Source organism: Lucilia cuprina, chromosome 5, assembly GCF_022045245.1.
Source record: "Lucilia cuprina isolate Lc7/37 chromosome 5, ASM2204524v1, whole genome shotgun sequence".
In the NCBI taxonomy this organism is placed as follows: domain Eukaryota; kingdom Metazoa; phylum Arthropoda; class Insecta; order Diptera; family Calliphoridae; genus Lucilia; species Lucilia cuprina.
The window spans coordinates 63,220,640-63,240,419 of record NC_060953.1 but is presented as its reverse complement, the minus strand read 5'-3'; the positions used below and the strand labels follow the sequence as shown (position 1 = coordinate 63,240,419).

General features: G+C 30.8%; 1 protein-coding gene across 8 annotated transcripts in view; it reads left to right on the top strand.

The window, feature by feature from the left end:
• Nucleotides 1–19,780, top strand: part of LOC111681413 (calcium uniporter protein, mitochondrial) — a 126,843-nt gene that overhangs the window by 33,844 nt on the left and 73,219 nt on the right. For all 8 annotated transcript variants that reach the window (XM_046953070.1, XM_046953069.1, XM_046953066.1 and 5 more), the window contains one exon: nt 9,092–9,155. In XM_046953070.1, the coding sequence (XP_046809026.1) occupies nt 9,092–9,155 (64 nt within the window). The remainder of the gene's footprint in view (nt 1–9,091; nt 9,156–19,780) is intronic.

Sequence of the window (19,780 nt, the reverse complement as noted above, 5' to 3'; positions counted from 1 at the left end):
TTCATAAAATTTTCTATAGAATGAAAATTTCATAAAAATTTTTATAGAAAGAAAATTTCACAAAATTTTCTATAGAAAGAAAATTTCATAAAATTTTCTATAGAATGAAAATTTCATAAAATTGTCTATAGAAAAAAATTTTTCTTTTTACTAAAAACTTTTTTCTCTTTATCATACTTTTTTACAATGCATGTTCTGTAATGTTTATCTTTCCTTAAGACAAGCCCACTCCCACAAAGCGGTAAATGTTTATTTACTACTCTGCCACATAAAAGCAGGGAGTCATCTTTATATTAACTGCTCCCTCTCCTTATGTTCCACATAAAAATGTAATGAAATCGAATTTTACTTAATTTTATAAATGACAGAGACCTGTTTGTCTGTTGTTCCATTTATGTCAGTTAGAATTTATAAACTTTTAGCTCACATTTATGCACATTGTACTCCCATGAAAAGAAAACACAAACAAAGGAATTTTTATTGTAGATGAAAAGAAAAAAAAAACAGAAACTATATAAAATGTTTGCCATGAAAACATAAAAGAAATATTAACAACAAAAAAATATACAAACTATAAACATTTTTTATGACCAATAAACAAAGAAAGCAAAAGTTTGTTCATTTCATTTAAAATTTCGAATTGTCCTCACATTTGTGTCATCGACCAGCAATGTGAATGAATAAAAAATTATGAAAAACACTCATAAAAACAGCACGTGACAATTGTTTTGCATAAACAGTTCTAAGGGACAGAGGAGAGCAATACGCTGGAATATAAATACATATAAACAAGATGCGTAATTGGAAGTTCAAAGAGCTTAATTTTATGCTATGCCAATATGTAAGCTTTTATGTTTGAATCATTTTATTGCTTACTAGGTAATCATAACTAATTACCTTATACATTATTCTACTGGTGTCGCGTTTAGTATTAGAATCATTAATTTTGTTTGTTTTCCATATTTTATGACTTATTTTATAGCTTGAGTAGAGAGTATAATGTAATGACAATTACTTACTATTAGCATTACAGTGGCATCATTTTATTTTTTTTTTTTCGTACAACAACGTTTTGCTTAAATTTAAATTGTTTATAAATAATAAAGACTTAAAGTCGAAAAACAAATAAGAAATATTTGTTTGTTAAACAAACTTGTCATAAAAAGCCCACAAATAAAATCATTTTTAAATTATTGTTAAGCCTGAAGCTATGCTTTATTTTATTTGTTAACCAAGTAAAACATTTACTTGTTTTCCCTAACTACTGCACAGTGAGTGATTTTGCATAAATTCATTTGAATTTTCTCTTTATGCCAATCACTGCATAAGCTGTTAAATGAACAAATATTTTCCGAAACATTTCATGGCTGGATACACTGATTAAGTACATTTCAATTATACTTTCCATCAAAACGAAATGAATACATTTTAGCTGCATTTAACGTATTAAGTAGTTATTCTTTTGAAAAACTCATACTTTTTTCGTCTTGTACTGTACTTAAGAAGCTTATGTTTATGAGTGTGTTGGGAAGAATTTTTACATGAACTCACTTTACATACTTACATATATGTATGAATGTCGATTTTTTGAGGTCTTTTAAAAAGTCTTTGTTTATGGTTTTTCTGTTGGTTTTATCCTTTGATTCTTGCACACTTGATGGCATTAAACAGCAAAAACAAACGTAAACAAATACAACAGAAACAAAAAGAAAAGCTTCTTTTATACAGGACACAGATGTAGTGTTTATAGTTAGAACTGGATAATAAACCAGTGCCAATAAATACTTAAGGGAAATTTTGTTTTCCTTATTCAAAGAAAATTTGTATTTAAAATGAAATTTGTTTTTAATTAATTTCCATTTAAGAGGAAATATTTTTCAAATTTCTTTTTGCAGAATTCACCTTCTGTAGGAAATTATAGATAAATTTCCATCCTTTAAGTAATTTTCAATAAATTTCTTTTTAAAGGAAATTTTCGATAATTTTCATTTTTATAGAAAATTTTAGAAAAATTTCCTTTTTATAGAATATATTTGATAAATTTCCTTTTTTATAGAAAATTTTCGACAAATTTCCTTTTAATAGGAAGTTTTCGATAAATTTCCTTTTTCAAGAAGAAATTTCCTTTCTTTATGGGAAATTTTCGGAAAATCTCCTTTTTTATAGGAAATTTTCGATAAATTTCCTTTTTTTAATGGAATTTTTTTTTATAAATTTCTTTTTTTATAGGAAATTTTCGATAAATTTCCTCTTTTTACAGGAAATTTTCGTTAAATTTCCTTTTTATAGGAAATTTTCGATAAATTTTCTTTTAATAGGAAATTTTCGATAAATTTCCTTTTAATGGGAAATTTTCCTTTTTAATACAAAATTTTCGATAAATGGCCTTTTAATACAAAATTTTCGATAAATGTCGTTTTAATAGGAAATTTTCGATAATTTTCGTTTTTAATACAAAATTTTCGATAAATTTCCTTTTAATAGGAAATTTTATATAAATTTCCATTTTAATACAAAATTTTCGATAAATGTCCTTTTAATACAAAATTTTCGATAAATGTCCTTTTAATAGGAAATTTTCGACAAATTTCCTTTTTAATAAAAAATTTTCCATAAATTTCCTTTTTAATACAAAATTTTCAATAAATGTCCTTTTAATAGGAAATTTTCGATAAATTTCCATTTTTCCTTTTAATAGGAATTTTTGATAAGTTCATTTTAATGAGAAATTTTCGATAAATTTTCTCTTTATAAGATTTTTTTATAAATTTCAATAAATTTTCCTTCAATAAGAGATTTTTGATAAATTACATTTCATAAGGAATTTTTTGATAAATTATCCTAAAATGGGAAAATTTCAATAAATGTCCTCTTTATACGAAATTTTCGATAAATTTCCCTTCAGTATGAAATTTTCCAAAAATTTTCTTTTTATGAAAAAATTTTTTTTTAAAAAAGAAATATTTGATCAATTGCCTATCAATAGAATTTTTTTAGAAAAGATCTCTAAATTTCCATTTAATAGGAAATTTTAAATAAATTTCGCTTTTATAGGAAATTTGAATAAATTTAATTTCTATAAGAAATTTTCCAAAAATTTCGTTTCTATAGAAAAGTTTTGATAAAATTCCCAATTTTATAGGAAATGTTCGATTAATTTAATTTTTTATAGGAACTTTTTGATAATTTCCCTTCTATAGGAAATATTAAAAGAAATTTCTAATTATTGAAATATTAGAAAAATTTCCTTCAATAAGAGAAATTTTTATAAAATTTCCTTCAATAGGGAATTTTTATAAAATTTCCCTTTAATAGGAAATTTTTTATAAAATTACCCTTTAATAGGAAATTTTTAACAATTTCCATTTTAGAGGAATTTTGCAGTAATTTTCCTTTTTATAGAAAATTCCCGATAAATTTCCTTCTTATAGAAAATTTTTCATAAAATTCCCGATTCCATTTTTAAAAGAAATTTTCGATAATTTTTTTTTTCTATAGGCAATTTTCGAAAAATTTCCTTTCAATAGTAAATTTTTGATAAATTACCTTTAAGATAGTTTAAAAAAATGTCCAATAAAAATTACTTAAAAATTTTGTACTAGTCTACTTACATACATTAACTCACACATACCATACATACATATTTGTTTTTCTTTGTGTATTTTTTAAGCATTATTAAATTGTTATTGTTCTTGTTTCACATGTGAAAAAGTCACAAAAGTATGTTGGGTTGTATCCTTTTTTTCTTTTATTTATTTTAATAGCACTGCAGCCGCAGCAACAACAATTACATATTTGTTCTCGCTTTGTCCTTTCATTCTTTCACTAACCTCCTTTGACTTTAAACAATAAGCTTTTTGTTTTTATTCTTGTTGGGATTTCACTTTTTTTGTGGCTCAACTTTTGTGGGATCCTTTTTTCGAGGACATATTTAATAGATGCCAATATAAATGTGTATGTACATAAGTGTGCTTTGTTGATAGATATGTATGTATGCGAATGTGTGTTAAATGAGTTACTTTATAAGCTTAATTTTTTGGGTTAAATTTACCTCGTAAAAATGAATAGAAAATCATTTTACTTAAAAAAGAATTAATTCTTCTTAAATATATATAAAAATTATATTTTTAACAACCATTTTTTATTTACGGGGATTGAGCTTAGTATTTGAGATTTTTTTTATTCTCTTGTAAATGACTAGACAATTGCAAGAGGATTTGTTTTGAATATTAATTTAGTGAAAAGTAAAACATGGATTAAATTAAGAGAGCTTTTGAATGTGGGTTAATTTTTATGTTTAAAGAAATCAAGTAAGAAAAAACAGTAACATTTTTTCGTAGGTAATTTTCACTAAATTTCCTTTTTAATAGAAAATTAATTATAGGTGTAAAATGCCTTAAGGAAAAATATGTTGGATCAGCAAAAATTTTCTTTTTACTTTCTATAAATTTTTATCCTTAATCTACATTCATTTGTTACGTTTTTATTTTTTCTTGTTTCTCTCTAATTTTCACACAATTCCTGTTCAATAATTGTTAAACACTTAACAAATCAATAGCAAATGATTCGATAGAACGGATATGTTGTTGATTCAATTAAATTTGAAATGTTACAAGTGCAATTACAATTTTATTTGAACGTCATGTCTTTGGAAAACGTGTTCCAAAAAGTGTTCATTCATGTATTTCTATATTATTTTCTTGCATTATATTATACATATGTTTGTATGTATGTATTTTTTGGGGAAATAAGATTGAAAACTGTAAAAGTAAATGTTGTTTTCTTGTCAAAATAAAGCAGACATGAAAGATAAAAAACACATCTATATATAATTTAGATGGATAAACATATACATATATTTAATGCAACTAAATTAAACCCAGCATCATCTTTATCAAAAAAGTGCAGGTAAACTCTCTAGATTAGGTCAGCAGAGAATATACCATTATGCCAACAAAAATAACCCCAGTTTACTGGGTAATATATTTCTATTTCCATTTCTATTTATTTAGTATTTAGTACAACTATTTAATTTCAATTGCAAAGTATTACCCTTATAAAACCCTAGCATGTAAATGGTACTTGATTATGCATTTGAAAATTGAATTAAATTGAAAAACAAAATGCTTCTTTATATAAATCAATGATTCAACACAAATTTTGTACAAAGAAACTGAAAAAAAGATTATTTTGAATTTGTTTTTTGCTAAGAAATATTATCTTAAAAAGACAGCTAAAAGAGAAGACCATTAATCAGCTTCAAGGAAAAGGATACAAAAAGAGATTCATGTTTACAAATAAGGCAGAAATTCCGTTAGCCAAAAGACCAATTGATAAATGTTATAGTTTTTCTGAATAAAAATTAAGGTCGTAATCAATTCCTAATATATTTGAGGTGCTGTTTATGGTTCTTATCAAGCTTGGTATATAGTCCAGTCTGTAGTGTCTAGAATATAATTTAGTCTGTAGTCTAGTCTACAGTCTAGCCTAGACAAGCTATACCCTAGTTTATATTCATGTCTAAAGTATAGTCTATAGTCTAGTCTATAGTCTAGTCTATAGTCTAGTCTATATTCTAGTCTATAGTCTAGTCTATAGTCTAGTCTATAGTCTAGTCTATAGTCTAGTCTATAGTCTGTCTAGTCTATAGTCTGTCTAGTCTATAGTCTAGTCTATAGTCTAGTCTATAGTCTAGTCTATAGTCTAGTCTATAGTCTAGTCTATAGTCTAGTCTATAGTCTAGTCTATAGTTTGCTCTATATTTAAGTCTGTGGCCTAGATTATACTTTAGTCTATAGTCTAGTCTATAGTCTAGTCAATACTCTGGTTTATATTCTATATTTTAAATTATATTATTCACTTGTCTCTACTAACAAATTTTGTCTTATAAATAGGCCACTACAAAACAAAAAATATTTACATACATAATGATATCCAACCAGCCATTCATCTCCCTAAAACCCTAAACCTTTCAAAAAATGATGAAGCACGTTTTCCATTAAATGTTGTATTTTGTATGCCTAAGATGAGGAGGAATTTTTTATATCCTTTATAATGTTTATTTGTGGCCATCAAGGGTCGATATTATATTTAAATAATTTGATAGGAAGTATTCAGTCAAGTTTTCTGTTGTTGTTAGAAAATCTAATTTTTTTATGATTTACTTATTTTTAATGGGTTTTTTTTTGTCCACCCCTCTTATCCCCACTTATAATTTATTAGCAAATGTTGAAGTAAAAAGGTTTTTGGAATGCGAAGTTTTTAATATATAGTCATAAGTTTTTCTTGTTTGTTATTTGCTTACAATATGTTTATTAAAGTGCTGATGTTGGAAAATCATAAAAATTGTGGTCATTGTTGTGTGTACTTTTTAAAATAAAGATAAACCCAGCCACATTGGGTAACACCTTCCAGTATAAACTCAATAGATATATTGTAGCTATAAAAATTAAACAATAAAAAAGTACAGCGTTTAATGATCCGTTTTTATTGAAATTCACATGTGTAGAAAATAATGTTTTTTGTCTTGCATGAGGAAATATTTTGTCTCTATACTATCCTATCCAATAAGAACTTTGGTATACAGTGTATATAGAAACCGCTAACACTTATATCGGTTTTAGTCTTTAAAGCATAAATTTAATATCAATATTTTTACTTATATTGATTTATAATTTATACGCATTACAATTCCATTTGATTGAGTTTCGATTAAACTAAATTCTTTTATAATCTATAAACCAATTACTATTACTTGTTTTGAACTTTATTATTAAGCCTTTTTTGCTCAATAATAATAATTTCAAACTATGTTCTTTTCCAAACTTTCTCCTGCTAACTAAAACTCTATTAAATTTCAGTTACAATGAAGAAAATCCGAAATTTAAACCTGATCATTATAAAAAGTTTTTTTCTTGTGCAATCTAGAAACCTTAAAAATATTTTTTGTTCATTGAAAGTTTTAATAAAATCTGGCATTTTGTGGTGTCCAGTACAAAGAAAAAAAAGAACATATGAAATTTATAGTTTACCTTATACTATAACATCCAAAGTATGGTAAGAATAACTCAGCTCATATAGATTGAAATTCTCCAATCCCGCATAAATAAATAGTTTTATTATTGTGTTTCTTTATACCCTATACAAGTACTCACTGAAACAAAATCATGCTTAACTTTACGAAAAATAATTTCTTAACTATTTTTTTTTGTTCGTATTATGTATGAAAATTTCATGTATAATACGAAATGTTATTTGTCCAAAAAAAATTTTACGAAAACTTTTTGTAATAATTTTGTTGATAATTAAAGAAGTACAAAATACATAATTTTAATACGGTTCCATTAAGAACTAAATAATATTAATTTAAAAATGTAAAAGATTGAACTAATACCAAAATGGTCTCGATTTGAGCTTGTTTCGTACTTGAATATTTAAGCAAATAGATAATTAGAAAAAACAGTAAATACACGGTTAGTACATTGTATTACTGATTCGTTGCTTAAACTGCTTATCCTAGTAAAACTTGTTCATAATATTTACGAAAATTTCATGTATAATACGAAATATTATTAAATAAAACCACTGGTTGAGCTATCTTGACAAACTAGCCCCGTTGTGGAATAACAGGTGTCATGAAACAAGCCTAATCCAATCTTGTTAAAGGAGAAGGCAATCACAGTTAAGAGCTGGTAGAAGGGCAAATCCAAAATCAAGTTTAAACTCCCTTTTGATGGTATGAGGAGTGCTATGTCCTTACACATCATCTAAAGACTTACCCCACTGCATTCGTAGACCTTATATGTCGACCAACCACACTACTGAGATGGTTCTGTTGTATCGCACATTGGGGACGTTGGTTTGTTGGAATAACACAGATCTATATTTAATTTACTGACTTACCACAATAACCTATTGTAATAAGTTGAGCGTTTACAGAGTAAACCAGAGATACAAGCCGAAACGGCTCAAATCAGAGGCGGCTGGCCGCCGGTAATATTTTTCAAGCCGCTACGCCGCCGTCTTCTAGCTATGCCGGCTTAAACGTAGCCGCTGATAAAAATGGAATCACACATGTATTTCGGAAAATAAATTCACAAATTTGAACGGAGTTGCCACTATTTTAAATTATTATTGCAAATTGAAAAGTTTTGCCACACAATATTGTGCTAATATTAAAATTGTGAAAACTACTATAAATGTTCATTTTTCTGTAGAAAAAAAACTTATATAGAGAAAGGTTTCTATATAACAGATTATTATGCAATGATTTTCCCATATAATAAACGCTTATAAGGACAATTTCTGAAGAAAAGGTTAAATTGAGCCGACAATTTAGCAGTCGCCGATATTTTCTTTAATAAGCTGCTGACGCCGCCGACCTAAAATGATAATGCCGCCGATCATTTTGCATCGGCTTGTATCTCTGGAGTAAACTCGCCGATTAATTAATAAAGATAAAGGTATTACAATTCCACAACGTCTCAACCAATACCAATTCAACCATCACACGATTCTTTCTTTCGGCATCTAAACAGATACAACTTAATCTTTGCATTATCAGCACAATTCCAACATTTTATTAATCTACAGCCTTGCCCTGTGGTTAGTACCGCTGCCGGAAACTAGGAGCGATAACAGACATGTATCTCAAAAATTTATATTTTACAGGGACTTTGGGTTTAATCCACCTCTAGGAGAGTCAAATTCCTCCGGCCAACTGGCCACCCGTAGTACCAAATTATGAGAGCACCTCACCCTTGACCCGTCAAATCATTTCAAGGAAAGATTAAGGTTACATTTGGCATCACTAAGTTATAGTCCCGGCAGACTGGAGGCACTAGTTACAAGATGTGAGTTATTCATCAAAGAAATATAAACCGGGGCGGAGGTGTGTTGCTGGAATAATAGTCTTGATCTATTAATGTCTTTAAGTTTAAATTGTAATAAATTGTATGAGGTATAATTCCGAAAAAACACATACTTGTAGCCGATGTAGTGTATCATATAGTCGGGCATTTATATTTTTCATTATTGTTGATGTTTTTTTATTGTTTAACTTATTTTGTTATGTTTTCTTCATCTCTTACAGAATTCATGGAGCTTTGGAGGACGACAAAGTTACTGCACAAATAAAACTGAAGACTTAAACTCAGGTAAGTGATTCAACACAAGAACTTAAGTAAAACGTAACAGAATAAGTGTGTAACTAGGGTGATGTGTATATATAAAATTTTCCGATGTGAGAAAATGATAAAAGTGTGAAAGTAAAAGAAAAGATTTTTTCCAATCTAGTAAGTTCCAAACAGAAAAGTTAAGGTAAAGCAGACAGCGTATATACTATTAGATTACTAAACAGCAATTTGTTTGTAAATAGTACTTTCAAGTGTTTCGTATCAAGTGTTTGTGGAATCATGACTAAAGTTTATTTTTATTATTATTCCTTGGCTACAATTTAATTTAAGGACCCATCCGTTTTGTATCATTTGTATATAGTATGGATGACAGGCTAGACATATTTACGAGTGTTTGCATGTGTGTGGCAACTATATTTGCTTAAATTTATTGCAGCTTCAGTCCACAACCACCACTCATTATCAAACCAGCCAAAATTGGAAAAAAAGAAAATTAAATGCTAAAATTAAGAAATACATATTGATTCGGACGTGTATATGTATACAATAAATAAAAATAATATAATTTATTATATTATATTGCCTTACTGTCAATTTAGGTTGTAAATCACTTGTTGTTGATATGTTAATTGTTGAAATTTCTTTCTAAACATCTGGACTTGGGTAAGAGAGATGACCCAACGTACAAAATAAAATGCATCGATTTAAGTTTCGTAATATATTAAATCGTAATATCACACATTTATTTCCCAAGGATAATGTTGCCATAACAAATCACCAATACATTAAATTGGAAGCATAAAACTTAAGTTAATTTTTTCTTAAAAAAATTGCAAAGAATACTTCAATTCAAGTACGGCTGCGTTAAGTAACAAAATAATTAAATTAAGTATTTTTAGGTCAAGGTGATTGATCTGATTTAAATTATTTTTGTTTTGTATCGAACTCTTGTTTTGAGATTAAAATGTGCATGTTTTAAGAATGTAAAATATTGAATTAATCCCGAAATGTACTTAATTCGAGATAACATAATTCATAACATTTTCGAAAAGGGGATCAACACTTACTCATTAGTATTTAAACCAGCGAAAGGCAAAGACTCTCTGAATGTTTTTGTTTGTGTGAACATAGGTTCGAGTGAAAGGAAGAACTCAAGAGAGCTTAATTGAGAGCTCAGTGCGTTTCGCTGATTTAAACAGACGTCTTAAATATCATCAATTATATCATTAATCGATTAAGTAAGAAAAAAATTTAAGGATAAGTCGTTTAAGTTCTTTAGTTAAAGAATTATTATAGTATAAATATAAAAATGAATAATTAATTACTCAGTAGTTCGACAAAAAGTCAATGCATATGAAAAAGACAGTAATTTACACTAATAGTTAACCACCTGGATGATCGTAATTCATATGTTTAGGGTCATTCGTCACGAATGTACCCTTTGTAATCAAGAATGAAGACAGTCGTCACTTTAGTGTCCCCTTTGTAAGCGATAGCGGAGGCAATCGTCTCTTTACTGTCACTTTGTAGGGTGTAGAGTGACAATTGACTTCTTCGTAGGACAAGCCCATATTAAAATGGTTGGTCACCTGGATAGTCAGGTGGCTAGGGGCCACCACAAGTGGTCAGTTCGGAACTGTCCCGTCGAACTGCTGAGTAGTTAGTTTGAAAGTAGAATGTATGTACAACATCATATCCGAAGAATTAGACTTAGTCCTCTAGCAGACCTGTTGTGCGCTCCTTTTCTAGTGTCTCAGGTGAGTGTCGAACCCACGACATCCTGCCGGAGCGACACTATAATTGATTTTGATAATTATTGGTTTAACAAAATTTTAGGCTAAAGTTAAGAAAAAGAAATATATGTATGTACGTGGGTTTCACAAACTAAAACTTGGGTTTCACAAACTAAAACTTTTTGTCAAGACTTAGATGGTAAACTTCACAAGGTCCAACGTTACTTAAAACTTATGCACATTTTACAATAATAGCGATGACTTTTCCTACCCATCATTTCGGCCAATGTAAGGCGATTGATCACAATCATTAGAACACAGAATTTCACCTAAGACGACCGATCTTTGCAATTATGTAGAAGTTTCGTAGGAGTTGATTTTCTTATACCTTTAGTTCTAATTTCTCAAGAAGTTCAAAATAGTTTCGAAGCTTTTCGTATAGTGTCTCGATTGACTTTTATCGGTGACTTTTTCAACCCGCCATTTAGGCCAATTTAAGCCGATTGATTGCAATCATTGGTGCACATTGTAAAAGAGTTCTTTACAGTACATTAGAACATAGAATATCACACAAGATGTCCGTTCTATGCATTTATGTAGAAGACCTGAGGGAGTCGATTTCTCTAATATATTTAGTTTTAATTATCGCAAGCGTTGGTGCACTTCGTGAAAGTTTTCCTTATGGTACATTAGAACACAGAATATTACAAAAGATTACCGATCTAGCAATTATGCAGACAACCCAAAGAAGTCGATATCTAATACCTTTCGTATAGTGTCTCGATTTTAGGACCAAAACTATTTCGGTTTTTCGACTGATTTTTGTCTATTAAACTGTACTTTGCCAATATGCCTTTCGAAACGGCCTCTTTAAAATTTTGTAAAAGCTCTGATCTATGTCAGTAATTTGTAATAAACATTTTTAAAAGCTACACTAAAAATAAACAATTTCTAATATATACGAAAAATGTTGTACATTGTATGAAAGTTTCTTTGTGTTGCACCGCTTATATCTTATCTTCCATATTATTCATAGTTTTCAGATGACTTTCACAGTAAAAATATTACTAGTATTAGTTTATTTTAATAATAGTAGTTATAATTTATTCAAAATATATTTCATCTTTAGTTGATTTTTTAATAAAATTAGAATAAATTTTCCTCTTAAAACTAAAAAAAAATAATAAAATATACTTTAATATAAAATAAAATATTTAAAAAAAATAAACAATTAAAAATTAATAACAACAATTTATGTTTGACATTCAGACACAATAAAGAACTTAAAAAAAAAACAAAAAAGTAAATTATAAAAATTTTCTTTAAAATAATTACAAATTAAATTTTAAATCCCTACACCAAAATACAAACACTTTTTCATATCGTTGCACCAAATTGAGAATTTTTCATAAAGTTTTCTAATTTCTAATTTTTTTCTTACATTTTTTGTTTATTTTATAAATAACTTTAAAGAAGAAGAACAACTAATAATAAAACTTAATTGTAAAAAAGAAAACAGAGAAAACAAAATTGTTTATTTAAAGTTGAGTTGAGCTGCTGTTCCATATAAAGTTTATTGATACTGGCATTTCATTTCATATTTGAGTATCAATATGTTTCCTTTTTCCTCTTTGTTCGTCTTTCTTTCCTTCTTGCTGTCTTGCTCGTTTTTTATAATTTGTCATCTAGACTATCATAACAATCTGTTTCCGTTTCCGTTGAAGCCGCAGTTTGTTGACTATTGGCAGTGGCCATTGAGGAAGAGGCCGAAACCTTTGACGTATTGGAGGACAAGGATGAGGTGGTGGAGTGTTGTTGTACCTGCTGCTGTTGTTGCTGTTGAGCATTGATTTGTTCTATGCTGTTGAAGGAATGATTATCAGGATTGTTACGCTTCTGTTCTTCTTCAATTAATTTTTCAAAGTCTTTGGTTGGATCATAGATTTCAAATTCTTCAAATTCAATATCATCATATTTACGTTTCTCATAGATACTTTTATCATTTGCCACATAATGTTTGACAACTGTTTTATCTATAACGGATGTAACACTTGAAGTAGTGCTAAGAGGTAAAAATGATTTTTCATCGCCTCCGCCAACACCACGACCTTTGGAGCTGTGAGCCATGGAAGTTGTGGAGTATAAAGAGGTGGAAGTGCTGGAGGTGTTTGTATTATCCATATTCTTTAGCTCCTTGAAGATATCAACACAATGTATTTCAACAGGCACAATGATTTGTGAAGGTTTATTGTTTGAAGTTCGGTTAATGTTTGATGAGTTTGTTATTTTTATGTTATTCGATTTATTTTGTGTTTCATCAACTTTTAAATCCCCCATTGATATTTTATTTTGTGTTTTTGTTGGTGTCACTTTTGTTGTAGCTGTTATTGTTGGCAGCAAAGTATTTTCATATGTCACCAATTTTTTCGACACACTCGTGTCTTTATCCTTATTGTTTGATTCTTGTTCTTGTGCAAGCGTGGAAGAAGTCAACTTTTCTTTACCAATATGTGTATTATTTTTGCCAATTTCAGGGTTGATCCCTATGGATTTAGCTGGCTGCTGTTTAACAAATGTAAATGCCAAATCGACATTTTTATTACGGCATATTTTCACACATGTTCCCGCATTACCATTACTACCATTACTCCTAACTCCATTACTATTATCCAAATGTATATCTTTAGCTTCACTGTGATACATTTTTTGTTCATCCTCCATTTTCTTGTCAGCCATTTCTGTTCTTTCCTCAAGTTTCACCAAATCATTTACAGCTGCACAAGATTCTGTTAGATTTCCTTTAGCAATATTTATGTGATTATTTACAGTTACTAGTTTAATGCCACAATCGTGATTCTTTTCCTCAATGTTCGGACCCTCTCTATTAGCAGGAGTAATAGCATTTGTTGTATAAACTTCATTATTATTTGCTTTATGTTGGTAGTTTTTGTTGCTATCTATATTATCTTGACAACATGTTTGATTGTTGATTGTTAATGTTTGTTCATTGTTGCTAGTGCCTTTCATTGGTGTACGCATATGGCTGCTGCCACTGTTGGTTTTCGATGCCTCAAAATGATGTACCATTTTACGTACAACTTCTGTATCTTCGGGTTCATTGTCTGTGGCACCAGCCAATTCCAAACGACTGCTACAACTGTTTGATTTAACAAGTTTAAATGTAATGCCACCGCCTATTAAAAATTAGAAAGTATAATAAATTTTAACTTAAATCCTTAATAGTCTTGGTTAATCAATAAATTCTAGTGACTCAGATTGCAGAAGTGTCTACAGTCTGGACAATATTTCTGTATATTCCATAGTCTAGATATTTATAATGTTATGTCCGTAGTCAACACTGTTGCCTAATATAAAATCTTGATTACGGTCTAAAGTCTGTTCCTAACCGGAGCCTTATTCAGATTATAGTACAATCTATAGTCCAGACTATAGTGTAATCTATAGTCTATACAAAAGTGTAATCTATAGTCCAGACTATAGTGTCATCTATAGTCCGTATTGTAATGCAATCTATAGTCCAGACTATAGTGTAATCTATACTTCAGACTTTAGTGTAATCTATAATCCAGACTATAGTGTAGTCTAGAGTCCAATTATAGTCTAGACTATAGTGTCTTCTACAGTCCAGACTATAGTGTCATCTATAGTCGAGACAAAAGTGTCATCTGTAGTCCAGACTATAGTGTCATCTATAGTCCAAACTATAGTTTCATTTATAGTCCAGACTATAGTGTCATCTATAGTCCAGACTATAGTGTCATCTATAGTCCAGACTATAGTGTCATCTATAGTCCAGACTATAGTGTCATCTATAGTCCAGACAATAGTGTCATCTATATTCCAGACTATAGTGTCAACTATAGTCCATAATTTACTGTAAAATATAGTTCAGTTCTTTTCGTCTCAAAAGTGTGCAAAATAGTTTTGATACTTACTCTTCGAAATTTAACTACATAATTCTACCAATTTAAACTATTTTTCAATTCCCCATCGAAATAACCTTTCAACTCCCTTAACATTTCATAGAATATAATACCAAAAACAAATATAAGCAAGTATAACTTACCATCACTACGATCGGCCTTATCGCTTCCTTTGAATCCTTGAGCTTTATGTTTAACATTATTATTAATATGTTGGTTGTGTTCATCTTTGGGGTTTGTGGACGTTGTCGTTTTGACTCCATTGTTCGCTGTCACATTATCGTTCTTTATTAGGTGTGATTTCTTTTGTTCTAATTGTTTTCCATGAAACTGATGATGGCATTCGTTGTTAGTGCCTTTCATTGCAGCAGCAGCACTCTCTGCAGCAGCTGTTGAATTATTACAACAAGTTTCAATTTCACGAACTCTAGCCCTTGTTTGGGTTTGTGTCATCATTGTGGGATTTTTAAAGGGCATTGTTGTTGCAGTTGCATTGTTTGCTGCAGCAATTGTGCTATTAAAATTGTGTCCATTGTTGTTAGCACAGCCATAGGTTTCAAGTGGATTTGCAGACGCGGACGTGGAGGTTGTTTGCACAACACGACCACCGTAATAGGTAACGGAAGAACCACATTCGCGTATTTTACGCAAAACATCCTGTTAAATAGAGACGGAGAGAGAGTGAAAGAGTTTTAATTGGAAGTCAAAAGGATTTGTTTTTTTGTGTTATATCTTTATTTACAATCTGTTGTAAAAAATTTATGAAAAGTTTTTAGTTGTATTTCCTTCACAAATTAATTATCCTTTAAAATTTATGTTTTTAAATTAGGCTTGTTTACTTTCGCTTTGGTTTCTCTGCTGCATCTTATGGTATTCTTGGTTTTGGTCATAAAATTTTATGGCAGAGATAATAATAATTTTGTTGTACTTGAGTAATTTTCTAAACAAAAAAAAAAACTATAAATTTATTTTTATATTTATTACCACATTGTATTTAAAATGGACTAAAAGGATTTAAGAGTTATTCAAGGTTGTTGGTGGTTAAATAAAGAGGAGAATAAATGCTAATAAAGTCTTCAGTCATAGTAAAAAACGATGTCATACTTTAATGAATATTTTGATTTATTTAATTTTAAATACGGTTTGTAATACGTAGTTCAAGTAGAACTAATTGAGTCCACAAATGACATAATTTGTAAGCAATTAACATCGAAAAATGGGCGTTGGCTTTTTAAATTGTCAATAATGTTATAAATCACTTAATATCGACAAATATGGCTGTTGAACGATTTCATTGCATAAACAACTGAAGTCGTCTGATTAATTTTCTTCGGATTGGTTAACCCGATCACCCATTCGAACTTTGTACGACTACAATTTCCATCAACAATCAGCCTTCTTCCGTGCATGAACGCATCGTCAGGTTGGCCAAGGATATTGTATTTTTAAGTTGTGTAATATGTTGTTCATGGAGCGACAGACTTGATGTCAGAAATGGATTAAAACTAAATACTTCAACCCTAAACTATAGTGTTCCTATATTAAACTTACGTTTTTCAGTTTTACCTCAATTATTTAGCCTCGTCAATATTTAATTTGCCTCATACACTCGTAGATAACTTACAAAATTTACACAAAATTTTACAATATTCATTTAAATTACTCACATTACTGACATAGTATGTATCACACAACTCATCCTCGTCATCTTCAACATCACCAAACAAATCATTATCATCATCATCCTCATCAGCATCTCCATCATCGGCAGCCTCATGGTCATCAGAGTCATGATGTTTAATATGATATTCATAAATGTCACGATAATTACTAGACTTGGAACTTTTATGTAATGAACCATAGATGGCACTACGTGGACGTATGCCCGATGAACGTACCGGTACGCCAAAGGCAGAGGAACGTGGTTTTCTTGTAGTATTACAGCTATTATGTTTTCTTACTAAATCCTGAACATGTACGGGTTTTGTAGCATCATCAACATCTACTTGTTCTTGTTTAGCTAAGTTTTCCTTATTGTTTTCAGGGTCCTTTTGTTGTCCTGCACTGTTATTGTTGGCTGTAGTTTCAGTATGTTTTTGATTATTTTCTAGGTCATTGCATTCACAAGGTGATGACAAATCTCCACTCGAAATACCACTAGAAAGACTGGCTGTATCCCATTTTCGTTGTGGTGAATTTATGGATTGTTTGGCTGCTGCAGTTGAGGCAGCTGCAGTAGTGGCATGTCCATAGGAGGTGTCTATGGTGAGGTAACGATATTTTCTAGCCCTACGTGATTTAGGACTTGTTTGTTTTGTTGAAGTTTTGATGGCGCCATTATTAAGTTGACTGTTCTTTGTGAGCAGTCCTTGACCTGGTGTTGGCAGTATGTGCTCTTCAAAAAATTTACGCACATTTCGCACGGTATCTGGATTTGGCAACTCTTCCTCATAGAGTTCACGATTTACTCGTACGGGTTGATAGAAAAAGTGTCGTTTTATGCCACTACCACCACAACCATTTCCGCTGCCTGCCATAGCATTAGAATTTATATTGCCTGCAACAGTGTTATTACGTTGTTTTCGTTTGCCATCATTATTTTGGACATACTGTGTTGGCAGAGCCTTCGTTGCACTAGCATCTTTTGTCTGACGACCGTTTATGGTGTTATTTGTACCAAATGGTCTTTCAATTTTAGTGCGCACTGGCTCCACTATGACTACGTTGTTGTTTGACAACAACTCTTGGAAACTGTATTCCTGCAAGTATTGAATAAGACCATCGAATTGTGCCTCCTTTTTGTTACGTGCCAACACATTGCTGCGCAGCAGTTGTTGTGATTTTAAAACTTTGTAACGTATATGATCAAATTGTGGCTCATTGGCGTCATCAATATCACCATCGTTGGCCTCATTGCCACCTAAAGACGATAGATTCGATGGCACCGCACTTACGATGGTTGCTTTTTTGTCACCATCTAATTCGACGATTTCGATGGAAGGCATAAAACTGCAATAGTCATCCTGGTGGTGGTGGTTCTGACTGTTGTTGTTGTTTGCTAACGTCTTGTTGTGGCTGTCACCTGATGTTACATTTCTTACATGCATTCGATTGTCTACTTCATCTGGAGACGTGTGAGTCATTGCTGTTGTTGGTTGAGCACCTAAAATAAATTGCTTTTTTTCTTCGTAACGATGCTCCTGGTGTTTTTGTGAAGTTGGCTTCTGTGGCTGAGATTCATTCAAATTTTCCGTGTCATTTGTTTTCTTTGATTGTTTCGTTGGTAATATTTGCTCTTTATATTCTGGTGGCTGCTGTTGTTCGTTTGCCACTTCTGCTTTTTGTTTATGGTTGTTGTTGCTAGATGGTTGCTCCTTTACCTTTTCAGAGTCTTCATCTTCTCGTTCATCATCTGCTTCGTGTTGTTGTTGCTGCTTTTGTTGTTGCTGCTGTTCTAAATCACTGTTTACCAATTTGGACCAATAACAACGTACAGCATCAACCTTTTTCAAATATTCGTTTTCTACTTGACTGCCTTCTCCATTATTGTGGAATATATTGTTGGCATTAAATGTTGCTGTTGTTGTGTTAGTTGTCGGGTTACCAGCCGTTGGGTTGACAGTCACTGCCAAACTACTTTCTAATTTACGCTTATTGTCAATGACTTGTAAAATTTGTGGCCGCGACATTTTGTTGCTTTGGTGCTTGACTTTGTTGCGACGAAATGAATCTGTGGTCGTTGTAGTGGTGGTTGTGGTAGTGGTTGTTATAACCTTGACGGGTCTTGCTCTGTAAATTTGATTGCTGAGCACTCTTCTTTCTTTGGATTTGGGCGATAACAAGAGTTTTTTGGTTTCTGCTATGCTTAAATGTTGACTTGAACTATTGGCTTGTGTGAGAGTTGTCGGATATTGTTGTCTGCGATGTTTGGAGGGCACTCTTTTCAGTGAACCTCCACCTCGGTTACTGGTTGTGGCTATTGGTTTTTCTTTAAACCGTTCCTTAGAAAATCTTACCATTAACACCTCATCCGCGTTTTCAATTCTATTGTTTTTCTTCTTGTTACTGCCTAAATGGAAATTTTCCTTCTCCTCTTCTCTTTGCTCCTCTTTGGTTTCCAAACTCTGTATGGAATCTTCTTCTATAATATTATTTTGGGCATCGGTTACCACGATGCGAAATAGAGAATTTTTGGTTGCTTGATTTTGTAATTTATTACATTTAATTTCTTTGGTTTCTTCTTGTATGTCTTCGTATTGACTTAAAGTATTTTCCAAACGAAATTTGGCTCGATTGGCAAACTCAATTTGTTGCAATTGGGTACGTCTACCACTTGCACGTATTTCTTTGGCTCTACGCTCGATTTGTTGACTAAAGTTTTCAATTTCAATACCAGGTGCGTCCTTGGATTTCTCCAAACTTTCGTAGCTTTGTAGTTGGGGAGAATGTTGCTGCAGCGATTTTGAGGTATCAAGATTTTGTTTTGGGGTTGGTTCTACTTCTGGTATAAAGCTGACTTGCTTACAAACGTCTTCTGTAGGTTTAGATATGTCTGTGTTTTCAGAGCTACAATTGTCAGGAGTTGACGGTTGAGGTATGGGAGTTGTATATTTATCTGAAAGAGAAAAAAATATCATATCAATAGTTCTAGTTCAGTTTTAGTTCAGTTCTAGTTCAGTTTTAGTTTAGTTCTAGTTCAGTTCTAGTTCAGTTCTAGTTCAGTTCTAGTTCAGTTCTAGTTCAGTTCTATTTCAGTTCTAGTTCAGTTCTAGTTCAGTTCTAGTTCAGTTCTAGTTCAGTTCTAGTTCAGTTCTAGTTCAGTTCTAGTTCAGTTCTAGTTCAGTTCTAGTTCAGTTCTAGTTCAGTTCTAGTTTAGTTCTAGTTCAGTTCTAGTTCAGTTCTAGTTCAGTTCTAGTTCAGTTCTAGTTCAGTTCTAGTTCAGTTCTAGTTCAGTTCTAGTTCAGTTCTA